This window comes from Prionailurus bengalensis, chromosome A2 (assembly GCF_016509475.1).
Source record: "Prionailurus bengalensis isolate Pbe53 chromosome A2, Fcat_Pben_1.1_paternal_pri, whole genome shotgun sequence".
Lineage (NCBI taxonomy): Eukaryota > Metazoa > Chordata > Mammalia > Carnivora > Felidae > Prionailurus > Prionailurus bengalensis.
Genome location: NC_057348.1, coordinates 157,380,556 through 157,395,544, shown reverse-complemented (window position 1 = coordinate 157,395,544; position 14,989 = coordinate 157,380,556). Strand labels below are relative to the sequence as shown.

The window sequence follows — 14,989 nt, the reverse complement described above, 5'->3', positions numbered from 1 at the left end:
CCTTTGGGACCTAGAAAATGAACTTAAACATTTTTTAATGTCACAGATATTAAATTCAATGAGCAATAAAAGAAAAAGATCGTATCTGATAAAATCACACTTGTAGATAATCAATGAATACAACATATCTAAAGCTTTTCATTCAAAGGAAGAGGAGGGCTTGTCCTTTAGGTATACCTAAGATGAGAAAAGTGAAATTGCCTGGATTTGGGCAGTGATCAAGCACTTAGTCTGGTGATTCCAATGTCACTCCAATTGGGAATGACTTTCCTTGCACATTGCCCTTTTCAGGGCACTCCTGACATCTGCATTTCTCAGGCTGTAGATCAGCGGGTTCAGCATAGGGTTGAAAAGGCTGTAAAACAAGGAAAGGATCTTCTGCTGCTCCTCAGGGTGGCGGGATTTGGGGGCCATGTACATGACAATGGCGCTTCCAAAGAAGAGCCCCACCACGCAGAGGTGGGAGGAGCAGGTGGAGAAGGCCTTTCTGCGGCCCTCCCCGGACTGGATCCTCAGGATGGCGAACAGGATGCGCGTGTAGGACACCAGCACCAGGCAGAGGGGCCCTAGTAAGATAAACACACAGGCAACAAAGATGACAACTTGGTTGAGCCAGGTGTCAGCACAGGCCAGCTTGAGGACAGACAGGATCTCACAGAAGAAGTGGTTGATTTCATGAGGCCCGCAGAAGGGCAGCCTCAGGATGAGAACCACATGGACCAGGGCCAGCAGGGAGCCACATGCCCAGGAAGTCACCACCAGGGTGATGCAGACTGTCCAGCTCATGATGACAAAATATCGGAGTGGGTGGCAGATGGCCACATACCGATCATAGGACATCACCACCAGGAGAAGACATTCTGTTAGAGCAAAAGTCAAGAAAAGAAAGGTCTGTGTCATGCAGCCAGCAAAGGAGATGGACTGGTCTGGCTTCAGGAGGTTTACCAGCATCCGGGGCACCGTGTTGCAGGCATAGGCTATGTCAACGATGGCCAGGTGGGAGAGGAAGAAGTACATGGGGGTGTGCAGTCTGGAGTCCAGCCAGATGAGTCCCAGGATGAGCCCGTTCCCCAGCAGGGTGAAGGCATAGAACAGGGAGAAGAGCCCAAAAAAGATTATGTGAATCCTTGGACCAAGACAAAATCCCAGTAGGATGAATTCTGTAACCATTGTTTGATTTTTCTCCATTTTACTATTAAAGAGAGAACCAGATAGCTGTATGACACAATTATTTTAAAACAACTCTTTTATTATTCATAAATTTTTGGTATGTACAAAATTATTAAGAAACAACTTTAAGAAGTCACTGAATTAAGGAAGAAAGGAAGGGAGGAAGGGAGGAAGGGAGGAAGGAAAGTAGGAAGGCAGGCAGGCTTACCTATTTAAACAAATTTAACTGTCTTTAAGCTAAATTCTTAATCTGACATCTAATTTTACAGAAGAGGAATATGTTATGTGATTACCCACATGGAGCCTTTGACACTGTGATGGAATTAGGAAATATCAAACCATATTACAAAGAAAATAATCATGAAATCTGGATTGTTTCAGAGCTACATATGTAAAAATATGTAAGAGAAATTCTAGATAGTAGAAATAAGAGGAGCTTTAAATGAGAATGGTCTCTGGAAAAGAAAATAATTTCACTTACTTCAGCTGAAATCATGATTGAGTTCTATCAGTATCTAAATCCCATGTTCGTGGACTGGAAGAATTAATATTGTTAAAATGTCCATAGTTGTCAAAGCCATCTATTCAATACAATTCCTGTCAAGATTCCAATGACACTTTTATGGAAGTAGAAAAAAATTCTGAAATTTTAAGAAAGCATAAAAGACCTCGAATAGTCAAAGTAATCCTGAGAAAGAAGAAAGCAGGAGTCATCACCCTTCTTGATTTCAAGCTATATATGAAATCTATAATAATCAAAACAGTGTGATACTGGCATAAAAACAGACATACAGACCAATGAAAAAGAATCAAGAGCCCCAAAATAAACTCATATAAATAATATTTGACACAGGAGCCAAAGGAGAAAAGACACTGTCTTCAATAAATGGTCCTGGAATCATTGGATATTCACATGTAAAAGAATGAAACTAGACTCCTACCTCACACTACTCACAAAAATTAACTCAAAATGGATGAAAGACCTAAATATAAGATGAAAAACCTTAAAACTCCTAGAAGCAAACAGGAAAAAGGCTTCCTGACATGGGTTTTGGCAATGATTTTTTAAATATACCTAGGGAGGCCTGGGTAGCTCAGCTGGTTAAGCACCTGACTTTGATTCAAATCATGATCTTATGGTTCGTGGGTTCAAGCCTGCATTGAGCTCTGTGCAGACAGCTCAGAGCCTGAATCCTGCTTCAGATTCTGGGTCTCCCTCTCTCTCTGCCTCTCCCCTGCTCATACTCTGTTTCGCTCTGTCAAAAATACACACACACACACACACACACACACACACACACACCTAACACCTAAAGCACAAGCAACAAAATAAAAAAATAAACAAGTGGAATTATATCAAACTAAAAAGCTTCTGCATAACAAAATAAATGATTAACAAAACCAAAAAAAGACAATCTATGAAAAGGAAAAAAATATTTGCAAACTATATATTTGATAAGGGGTTAATATCCAAAATATATGAAGGACTGATGCAAATCAACAGCAAAAACAACAGGGGCACCTGGGTGGATCAGTCAGTTAAGTGTCTGACTTTGACTCAGGTCATGATCTCACAGTGTATAAGTTCGAGCCCTGCATTGGGCTCTGTGCTGACAGCTCAGAGCCTGGAACCTGCTTCTGATTCTGTGTCTCCCTCTCTCTCTGCCCCTCCCCCATTTGTGCTCGCTCTCTCTCAAAAATAAATTTAAAAACATTAAAAAAATTTAAGCAACAACAAAACATGAAAAAACCTCCCAAATAACCAAATCAAAATGGACAAAGAACCTGAATAGACATTTTTTTCAAAGATGACACACAGCCAATAAGAGCATGACAAGATGTTCAATATCATTAATCATAAGGGAAATGCAAATCAAACCCATAATAAAATAGCTCTTCACTGCTGTCAGAATGGCTATCATCCAATAGACAAGGGTTAACAAATGCTGGAGGAAAGGGAGCCCTTGTGCACTGTTGGTAGGACTGTAAATTGGTGCATCCACTAAAGAAAATAATATGGAAGTTCCTTAAAAACTTAAAAATTGTATTTGCATATCACCCAGCAATTCCACTTCTGGGAACATATCCAAAAGAGCACACCATGTGGGAGAGATGTTTGTGCCCCGTAATCATTGCAGCATTACCTATAATAGTCAAGGCACAGAAACAACCTAAGTGACCATTGATGGATAAATGCATAAAGAAGTTTTGGTATACATATATGTTGGAATATTATTCAGCCATAGAAAAGAAAGAAATCCTGCCATTTGTGACAACATGAGATCATTGTGCTAAGTGAAATCAAACAGACAGAGAAAGAAAATATGGTATGTTCTTACCTATACGTGGGATCTAAAACAAATAAACAAATGAAACCAAACTTATAGAGGGAAAAAACCTGATCTGTGATTACCTGAGGAGGGGGGTGGGTGGAGAGGGAATTGGCAAAAGGTGGTCAAAACATCTTTTGATCAAATTGATCAAAAGATCAATTTCCAGTTCTAAGATAAATAGGTACTGGGGATGTCAGGTATAATATCATGACTATAGTTAACAATTATGTATGATATATTTGAGCGTTTTTTTTAAAATTTTAATGTCTATTTTTGAGAGGGGGGAGTAGGGGAGGGGCAGAGAGAGAGAGAGAGAGACAGACAGACAGACAGAATCCGAAGCAGACTCTAGGCTCTGAGCTGTCAGCACAGTGCCCAATGTGGAGCTTGAACCCACAAGCCGTGAGATCATTATCTGAGTCCAAGTCAGATGCCCAACCGACTGAGCCACCAAAGTACCCCTGTATTTGAACTTTAAGAGAATGAACTCTAAGAATTCCCATCACAAAATAGAAAACCTCTTTTCTTTTTCTATACACATATGCATACATATATATATATATTTCTATATACATACATACATATATATCTATAGGTGTATATATATACACATATATATCTACAGGTGTGTATATGTATACATATATATCTATAGCTCTGTGTGTATATATATAGGTGTATATATATATATATATATATAGGTATCTATCTGAGATGATAAATGTTAACTAGACTTACTGTGGTAACCATTTCACAATATTTTTAAGTCAAATCCTTATGCCTATATACTTTAAACTTATATAGTGTTGTATGTCAATTTTTTTTAATAGTTATTTTTGAGAGGAATAGGGAAAGGCAGAGAAAGAGGAAGGGAGACAGAAGATCTGAAGCAGCTCTATGCTGACAGCAGAGAACCTGATTAGGGGCTCAAATTCATAAACCGTGAGATCACGATCTGACCTGAAGTTGGACTCTCAGCAGAGTAAGCCACCTGGGTGCCCCTGTCAAGTTTATCTCAGTAAAATTGGGGGAAAAAATTTAAAGGTCATAGCCTAGAATGAATAGAAAGAGGAAATATACTCATCTTGCTGTTAATTCAATCCTTCATATTTGTAACATGTATTATAACTGAAATCCAAAACATAAGACTCTACTATTTACATCAACAAACAGTGGCTGACCACAGCACCATGAGTTAAAATATACTTTATAAGTAGCTAATAGGAACAAATTATTGACCAATGGTAATTCAGTTTGTCTACTGAGAAATGGACACATCAACAAATTAGTGATAAAATACTTAGTCTATGAATTTTATCCTAGACTTGGTAAACAAGAGAATATCAGGAAATATATGACTGGAGAGTTTTGGGAACCTCCAAAAGTCTAGTCAAGGTGCTTTGATACAACCTCAGGGAGGCAGGGCAGGAGGATGTGACAGTGAACCCACGTGTAGTTGCTTGTGTGGGCTACCTGTCTGGAGACAGACTGTGGGAAAAATAAAGGCGATGATCCATATGGAGCATAGACACAAAGTCTATGAGAGAGGCAGAACTTGTGCGTCTTTAAAGTTTTTTTTTTTTTAAGAGAGAGACAGAGACAGCACAAGTGGGGGAGAGGCAGAGAGAAGTAGAGAGAGAATTCCAAGCAGGCTCCACACTGTCAGTGCAGAGCCCAATGGGGGGCTTCAAACCATGAAGCCATGAATTCTTGAGCTGAGTTGAAACCAAGAGTTGGACGCTCCTGACTGAGCCACACAGGCGCCCCTGTCTGTGCATCTTTAATGGCCTTCAGGGACAATAAGCCTGACCATGTCATACCTATATGACATGCATTAGTTTTACAAAATCAAATGAAATGCAAACAGATTAAATTTCTTATGGGCTGGTGGGGGTTATGAGGGTGGCTCAAAACTGTAATGTGTTCCAGGTCCAAATGTAACCTTCAGGCATAGCGAGGTACATTAACTTACATAGGTACAATTTCAGAATTTCAAAAAGGATAAATTGGTTAATGAATAATCAGGTAAATCTAAACTTCTAAAGTAAATATCTAAGAAGGAAATAATTTCACATATAATCATCAGAACTTGATAGAACCTATGTTTTATTTATTTTATATATATATATATACACACACACACACACACACACATATATATGTATGTGTGTGTGTGTGTGTGTATAATTTATTGTCAAATTAGCTAACATACAGTGTATACAGTGTGCTCTTGGTTTGGGGGGTAAATTCCCGTGATTCATCGCTTACATAAAACACCCAGTACTCAACCCAACAAGTGCCCTCCTCAATGCCCATCACCCATTTCCCCTATCCCCTGCCCCCCCCATCAACCCTTGTTTTTTCCTCTGTATTTAAGAGTCTCTTATGGTTTGCCTCCTCTCTGTTTGAAACTATTATTTCCCCTTTTCTGCCTCCATGGTCTTCTGTTAAGTTTTTCAAGTTCCACATATGGAGTGAAAACATATGATTTCTTTCTCTAACTTATTTTACTTAGCATAATACCTTCCAGGTCCATCCACGTTGTTGCAAATGTCAGGATTTCATTCTTTCTCATTGCCAAGTAGTATTCCATTGTATATATAAACCACATCTTCTTTATCTATTCATCAGTTGATGGACATTTGGGCTCTTTCCATAATTTGGCTATTGTTGAAAGGGCTGCTATAAACATTGGGGCACAAGTGCCCCTATGCATCAGCACTCCTGTATCCCTTGGATAAATTCCTAGTAGCTCTATCGCTGGGTCATAAGGTAGCTATGTTTTAAACAGTAAATCTTGAAGAATGATGAGCTGGCAAGTTCTCCTCTAAAGTAGTGGGCATGGGGAAGGCAGAATTCCTAAAATCACCACCTGTTGTTAATCCTTGACTCAGAGGAAGCTTAGGACTACTCACCTGCAAGTAGCAAGGAAAGACTGAAAACTGATTCATCTTATTTGCTTATGTGGTTACAAGCCAAGACTTTGCCGAGTGTTCTTCTGGGGTAAGGGCTGATAGGATAAGTGAGTTTTCTGGATATAAGAACTATTGTGGACCGTAAAGAACTAGGTGTCAGTTCTGTGTAATCATAGCCTATTGGAGAATCTGTTAAAGGCTAATAGTTGATCATACTCATGAGTGCCCCCTATGTGCTGGCTACTGTGGAAGCACATAGTAAAAGCAGGAGGATGGTGCTGAGCTTTGTGAAGATTTTCTCGTACAAAGGTGCTTCAGAAGAAAGCAGTGATAAATAAAAAGATACACATTAAACACAAAAGTCCTATAAAAAGAAATGATTGACTATCTCGTCCTTCTCCCACCTCACACACCAGCACCTAACACCGTGGTCCCCTTTCTATATTTTTCCCATCCCCACTGCACAAACTTATCTTCCAAGCTATGAAAAAATCTAACACTTACACATATTTATTGAATACATTCTAGCTGTCCTTAATGCTAAGCTTAAGATGAGCATATGACATAGATTTAGTACCCACTGTACCTGTGTTGACAATAAGTAAATGCATATTTTATACAATAACCAACATGTTAATTTTCCTGACATAACACCATTCTGTAATATACCCTCCTGTAATTTTCTTTGGCTAAGATTATTCCATATGTTCTGTTTAAATGCGTGACACAGGAATTTCTTACTCCTTCTGTTAGTGCTATCTTTTCTAAGTAAATGTCTATCACGTGGATATTTCTCCACCAATGAAGCAAATTAACCAAACTCGAAACCCAAAACATCTTTATATAATTTGTCTATAAAATGTGCATCTAATATTCCCCTGAAACTATTCATATAGAATGTGAACGATGAGCATATATGTTTAACATTAATAAAGAGTATTTACTTCTCTAACATTTAAAATAAAGATTGTCAGAAACAGAGTGATAGTCCACAGAAGTGTAGATGCTACCCCACGTCTAAGAGGAATTAATGATAAAGTAAAATAAGGTGGCCTGGTTAGCTCCCACGTTTGGACTCAGGGACCCCAGAAGGGGAAAAATACCTCAAGGTTGGGCAGGATCGTGCTTTCTGGGAGCGCCTGTGGGAGCTGCAGAACCCTCACTCCTGTTCCTGACTGCAAAGGTGGCAGAATCCTCAGAAAAGGTGCTTTTATTCTCCTATGGCCTCAGTCTAGTCGGTAGTGTCTAAGGGCTCCCTGGAGGGGTGGGCTGCGAGATACAGTGCATGCCCACTCCACTGGGAAGGGGACAAAGCAGTTCCCTAGTTCTGCTCTCATCCCCAGCAGGACACACGATCAGGAACCACAACCAGTCACAGAGCACGCCTCTGAGACAACACCTGTCATTACGGCCCTGGAAAACTTGGCATTATTTGGATTTCGTGAATCCCAGCACTGCCCTAATTCCCAAACCATCAGGCTGTTCAGGGGAACCAGAAAGAAGCAGAACGAGTGTGACAGACAATGAAGAAGCTCCGGCATTCACCTCTGTATTTCAGCTTCTCCCCACTGTACTCTGGGCCACCTTGTGTAGCAGCAGAGGGGGGAAGGAAGGACCCTGAAAAATCAGCTGGTTCCAAGCAACAGCTCAAGATGTGGAGATGCTGTAGAGAGCAGGTTATGGAGGCAGGGAGCAGACCGGGGAGTCTGAGGAGAAACACGGAGTCCCAGTGGGGCTTATTAGAACATGCCTGAGGAGGGGTTTTCTAGAACACAAACCACTCAAATAGGTCAGCCTTGGCAATACTCTCTAATCTCGATTCTGAGGTGAGGAGATTCTAGGGGTCCAGTCCCTCAGGCCAGGGGGAGAGAACCCTCTGGAAGTCATCTTCCCCTTAAAGCTTCCTACCTCTTCTGGGTTGGGAGAGAATTTCCTACCTGTGATGATGTCATGTTTATTTGCATCCTACTGTTTTCCTATACTGGATGTGAGGGACTCAAAATGTTATCTGAGAAATCTCTTATCAATCAAGCATGAGATTCACAAACTAATTAGTTCATTACAGTGTGATTCCTGGCTTCCTGGGGTTATCCCATAAACTTAGGGAAAATTAAGTTACAATTATCAAGTTTCTTTTCTTTTTATGTTTCAGGTGGCTTGTAGAAAAATGTGGATATCTGGAAACTGATGTTTAAAAGAAAAAAAATAGCGGCACACTGAAGTTGTGAAAATAATAGGGTTTTTCTCATTCATCACTGTACGACTATCAGTTATAAAAAGTAGGAACTTTGAACTAAGACAATAAGGAAATTAAATATAAATTTTTATGATACCAAACAAACTTTAACTTTGGGAAATGCATCATCTCAAAAGTACATGTTCTCTAGTACATATCAAGGTAACATTGTTTTAACTTAGGGACAACTCTAAAAGTGGTCAGAGTAGGGGCATCTGGCTGGCTCAGTCCATAGAACATGCAACTCTCAATCTCGGGATCATGAGGTCAAGCCCATGTTGGATGTAGAGCTTACTTTTTTTTTTTTTAACGTTTATTTACCTTTGAGACAGAGAGAGACAGCATGAATGGGGGAAGGTCAGAGAGAGGGAGACACAGAATCTGAAACAGGCTCCAGGCTCTGAGCTGTCAGCACAGAGCCCAACGTGGGGCTCAAACTCACGGACCGCGAGATCGTGACCTGAGCTGAAGTCGGCCGCTTAACCGACTGACCCACCCAGGCGCCCCAAGCTTACTTTAAACAAAAAGTGGTCAGGGGTGCCTGGGTTGCTCATTGGTTTAAGCATCCAACTCTTGATTTCAGCTCAGGTCACAATCTCACCATTCATGACTTCAAGCCCCATGTACTGTTGACAACACAGGGCCTGTTTGGGATTGGGATTCTCTGTCTTCCTTTATCTGTGTCTCTTCCCTGCTCACATTTGCATGTTCATCCTCTGTCTCAAAAATAAGCAAACATTAAAAAAATGAAAATAAGAAATTTTAAAAAGTGGTCAGAGTAAAACATAAACATATGTAAAACATAAATGTTTACAAAGGAAAATAACACAGAGCATAATTAACTCTTAATTGCAAAAAATATATATTTTTTAAAAAAATATATTCTTTTTTTACATTATCTGTTAGCATCAGACATTTTCTGACCACCAATCTTATGGTTATCTGAAGGTCCACCAGAATTTGGACATCATTTCCATTTGGAAGTAGAATAAAAATCAATACTTTGATAATTTAAACACTTCCCAAGGTAAATTGTCTCAATAATTGGTTTGAAAAATGTTGGGTTTTTAATGTTTACTTATTTATATATAGAGAGAGTGTGTGTGCATGCAAGCAGGGAAGGGGCAGAGAGAGAGGGAGAGAGGGGGAATCTTAAGCAGGGACACCGGGCTCGAACTCATGAACCATGAGATCATGCCCTGAGCCAAAACCAAGAGTAGGACACTTAATTGACTGAGCCACAGGCGCCCTAACAAAATGTTGGCTTTTAATTGATGAACTAAGTATCTGAGTCAGGGATGAACATATCTTCAGAAAGTCATAACATATATAATTAATGGAAAATAGCAATTGCTATTATCAATGTTTCACTTGGAATCTTGAAAACTGGGAAAATAAAGAGGCAGAATTTGTTAGTTCATTGAGCGCAGCCCAAGGTATAGAAACTTCAGTTGTAGACATCTAGGTTCATGGTAAGAATAAATTGTGATCTATTGGGAGGAATTTTTCTACAGTTTTGAAGAAGTACCTTTCAGCATTATTCAAATCCATCTGTTCTGATTCTAGGCTCTTTCAGCCATATATTACTGTTTATTCATTTCTTGGATTTTTGAAAAGAGAACTGGGTTATTTTGGATAATGGGTATGGGTACTCCTTTCCCTGGGAAGAAACAACCTTCACTATAAAGGTTGAAATTGCATCTGGGTTAATCATAATTATCTTGTGAGTTTTGTGAGAGTCATTCAGTTCTGACAATTCTGATCAAGTCCAGATTAACTGACAGAAAACTAGTTTCCAGACCTTCCAAACTGATGACCAGGACTTAGGCCCCCAAAGTTTTTTTCAAGAGAAGTTGAATTGAGTTTCTTTTTTTCCCTTTTTCTGGGATCCATTGAGCCACTGACGACTGTCCATGTGTTCCGTAGTGCCCATAAACTCCCAATGAAGAAGCCTCACACAAGATAAACCCTGAGGCTAAAATTGTGGTTCTATAGCCTGATCATCAGGATTTCCATAGAAAAAGGTTAACCAAGAAAGATTAGTATGCTTATTATTAAGGACTAAACATTAACCCCATAAGCAAGAACATTTTAAATGATAGTTGTTCAATAATATAAAACACTTTGAAGTAACTAATTAGTTTCTTTTAATCCCCCATATTCCTAACTGTTCAGCAGAGTTTAACTCCACTAAAGCTTGATAGAACTTATTTCTTCAATTTACTTCAAGGTGTAATTTACAATCAAAACGTTCCTATAACTGTGCTTAAAAGACTTTACTTATCTTCAAGTTCAATGGCTTTTCAAGTACCTGAGCCTTAACTATATCCCAAAATACAATTTAAAAATTACAATTTGTAAAAGGTATTAATTTACTGAATACACCTTAAAAAACATGTTATTTTCTTCTATCAGTAGAAAAAGAACTAATAAAATTGTAAAATGTAAAAGTAATAAAAGCATCAAAATTTTGCCCATGTATTTAGCCACCATAGAATTTAGAGTTTTGTTTTTGTTTTGTTTTGTTTTGTTTTTACTTTCATGAGGAGGAAATCTTTGCAACTGCATAAAAACCTCACTTAACCCTTTTTATTTTGAGATTGCAGTAATGCACACGGCATTCCATATAGAGAATGAGGAAATTCCTGTTTGTAAGGCTATCATTTGAAATTTATTTCAAGAACAGCCAGTGAATAATAAATCATACACTTTCCCTATTTTGTTTACTTTTTAATCATCAAAGGATCAACTAGCCCTTTGGACATTCTATCTTTTATTCATATCCTTTTTATACATCATTCATCGTGTACATTTCCTATAAACATTCTCTTACAGAACATCTCCCATATCTCTATTTTCTAAACACAACAATGGAGAAATCTTGTTAAAGCTTCTACATTGTGTAAGTAGTGGCTTTTGCAAATCCTCCTAGATTTCTGTGAGAAACTTGGTTTTGTTTTTTTTTTTAATTTATTTTTGGGACAGAGAGAGACAGAGCATGAACGGGGGAGGGGCAGAGAGAGAGGGAGACACAGAATCGGAAACAGGCTCCAGGCTCCGAGCCATCAGCCCAGAGCCTGACGCGGGGCTCGAACTCACGGACCGCGAGATCGTGACTGGCTGAAGTCGGACGCTTAACCGACTGCGCCACCCAGGCGCCCCGAGAAACTTGGTTTTATCTTTAAATTTGTTTTTAATTTTTTTTAAGTTTATTTATTTTGAGAGAGAGAGAGAGAGAGAGCGAGCACAGGTAGGGGAAGGGGCAGAAAGAGAGGGAGAGACTCTCAAGCAGGCTCCACACCGTAAGTGCAGAGCTTGACATGGGGCTCAAACCCACGAACCACGAGATCATGACCTGAGTCAAAATCAAGAGTCAGAAGCTCAACTCACTGAGCCACACAGGCACCCTGGTTTTATCTTTAAAATCAAGGAGAGAAAAAATAGATTTAGTATACTGGGTAAGCAGTGGAATGCATAGTTTTTTTTATCTCAGATTTAGAAGATTGTGAAATTGAATGAGGTCATTCCATGAGATGTAGCTGTAAATGCTGACCCAAGATGAAGCAGAGGGTTGGATTCATTACCTCCAGATGATCCAGCACTGAAAAGGAGAAACAGTTACCCTCACTTTCTTTACCCAAAGAAAGCACACATTCTCACAGGCTCATCTAGGGTATTGCGCTTAGGTCCTCTTTAGAGGCTCACCTTGCAGGAAAAAAATCATTTTGCTCTAGAAGGTGGTTATAGGAAATATTCACAATGAGTCAATCCAGATCAAGATTTCCTGGTCCTGGAAACAGCTAATAAGTGTTACAAAAAATTGTTTATGTGATCAAATAAGTTTGGAAAATATTGGCTAAAAACTGGAATAAAAATCTTCTTTACTGCAGATATTCTTACAGTTTTCACAATGATAATATGATATGTGAGCTCTAAAGTAAGGCATCTAATACGCAATAATTTTCAAACTTACTTGACCATAGAGTTTATGTTAAAGCCCTCTTGAGGAGCTGGTGTTTTGAGAAAAACACTTTGAGAGGCATGAGGCTAGACCATAGCTTGAGAAAGATGTTATAAAGAGTATTGTTCTAGATCTGCAGCTTCCAAATCTTGGCTCATGGACCAGCTGCATTACAATTAGCTATTGTTAATGTTTTTTAAGTTTATTTATTTTGAGAGAGAGAGAGAGAGACAGACAGAGAGAGAGTGAGAGAGAAAGCAGGGGAGGGGCAGAGAGAGAGGGAGAGAGAGAATCCCAAGCAGACTCCATATTGTCAGTGCAGAGCCTGACATGGGGCTCAATGTCAGGAACCGTGAGTTCGTGACCTAAGCTGAAATCAAGAGTCAGACACTTAACCAACTGAGCTACCCAGGTGTCTCGACAATATATCAAGATATAGATCTCTAAGACATATCCCACATCCACTGAATCAGTGATCTAAGTGGTGGCTCAGAAGACTGACTGTATTTTTAATAAGGGTCTCAGATAGTTTTCATGCTAATCTAGAGTTGGAAATCTTGAGATAATATCTTCCTAGGTCACTATCAACCTGACGCCATAATATTTTCATAGGCTCTCTTCATTCCTGGGACTCTTTTTTTAAAATATGTATATATATATGTATATGTAATATGTATATATATATATACATGTATATATATGTACACATACATATGTATATATACATGTATATATATGTACATATACATATGTATATATATTTTTTAAAATAAATATATACATATATATACACACACACACACACACACACACACACACACACACATACATATATACGAGAGATGGAGAGGACAAGCCAGGAAGGGGCAGAGAGAGAGGGTGAGAGAAATCCCAAGCGGGCTCTGTGCTGTCAGCACAACATGGGGCTTGAACTCATGAACTGTGAGTTCATGACCTGAGCTGAAACCAAGAGTCAGATGCTTAACTGACTGAGCCACCCAGGTGTGCCCCCAGCACTCTCTTTAAGGCATTCTTCACTTCTGAGTTCCTAAGACTATAGATCAGGGGGTTGAGCATGGGATTGAAAAGGCTGTGAAACAGGAGGAGATATTTCTTCTGCTCCTTGGGGTTCCCATATCTGGGCCCAACATACATTATAATGGCCGTGCCATAAAAGAGTCCAACCACACAGAGATGGGATGAGCAGGTAGAGAAGGCTTTTCTTTGACCTTCCCCAGACTGGATCCTGAGGATGGCACAGAGGATGCACATATATGAGATTACAATCGAGGAGAAGGGTCCCACTAGTACGGAAATTGCTCCAGCCAATACCACAATCTCATTGATGTGTGTATCTGCACAGACAAGTTTGAGAACAGCCATGATTTCACAGAAAAAGTGATTGATTTTCTGGGATCTACAGAAGGGTAAGGGTAGAAGTAACATGAGATGAATCAAAGACAGAAGGACTCCAAAGATCCAGGAAGTCACCACCAGCATGATGCAGACTCTCCAGCTCATGATGACAGGATATCGGAGCGGGTGGCAGATGGCCACATACCGATCATAGGACATCACCACCAGGAGAAGACATTCTGTGACAGCAAAAGTCAAAAAGAGAAAGGTCTGTGTCATGCAGCCAGCAAAGGAGATGGGCTGGTCTGGCTTCAGGAGGTTTACCAGCATCTGGGGCACCGTGTTGCAGGCATAGGCTATGTCAACGATGGCCAGGTGGGAGAGGAAGAAGTACATGGGGGTGTGCAGTCTGGAGTCCAGCCAGATGAGCCCCAGGATGAGCCCGTTCCCCAGCAGGGTAAAGGCGTAGAACAGGGAGAAGATGCCAAAGAGAAGCATCTGAATCCTCAGAGCAAGGGGAAATCCCAATAGGGTAAACTCTGTGATAGAGGTCATATTGGCTCCCATATCCCTATGATGGAATAGAGTTAATGTATATGACTTAAGAGAAATCATTCAAAATAAATTTATGTTGTTTGAAACCTTTTTTTTAGGACAGAAAGTTATTCAGAAACACTTTCAGTACATTTTTATGTATTTTAATGAATGTTTAAAGACTTTAGTAGCCCTGAAATAAATTTAAAAATAGACACACACACACACACACACACGTTTCCTTTGTCGTTAATGTTTTTAGCAGAGTCTAAATTTTCAAAATAAATACATTGTCACCTGTCAGATACACAGTTTTTGTTTCATTCAGTGAGCTATCCCATATTCTTCAAATAAATTCTGCTTTTCTTTGCCAAAGTCCTTAAACAGCAGTAAGTCTAATCTCGAGTTGGAAGAGCTCATTAAGAGTAACAATATACTAGGGTTAGCTATGCCATCAGCCAGATTCACCATTAGCCATTAACCT

At 39.5% G+C, this 14,989-nt stretch overlaps 2 protein-coding genes across 2 annotated transcripts; both read right to left on the bottom strand.

Moving 5' to 3' along the window:
* Positions 1–246: 246 nt before the first annotated feature.
* LOC122486512 (olfactory receptor 2A1/2A42-like) lies at positions 247–1,188 on the bottom strand. The gene has a single exon (XM_043585885.1). The coding sequence runs from the start codon at positions 1,186–1,188 to the stop codon at positions 247–249; it is 942 nt and encodes a 313-aa protein (XP_043441820.1).
* Positions 1,189–6,286: 5,098 nt separating this feature from the next.
* On the bottom strand, positions 6,287–14,538 carry LOC122488355 (olfactory receptor 13-like). The gene is made up of 3 exons (XM_043589651.1): positions 13,606–14,538; positions 7,522–7,593; positions 6,287–6,418 (listed from the first exon to the last, which is right to left on the bottom strand). The coding sequence occupies exons 1-3, from the start codon at positions 14,536–14,538 to the stop codon at positions 6,287–6,289; spliced, it is 1,137 nt and encodes a 378-aa protein (XP_043445586.1).
* Positions 14,539–14,989: the final 451 nt, after the last annotated feature.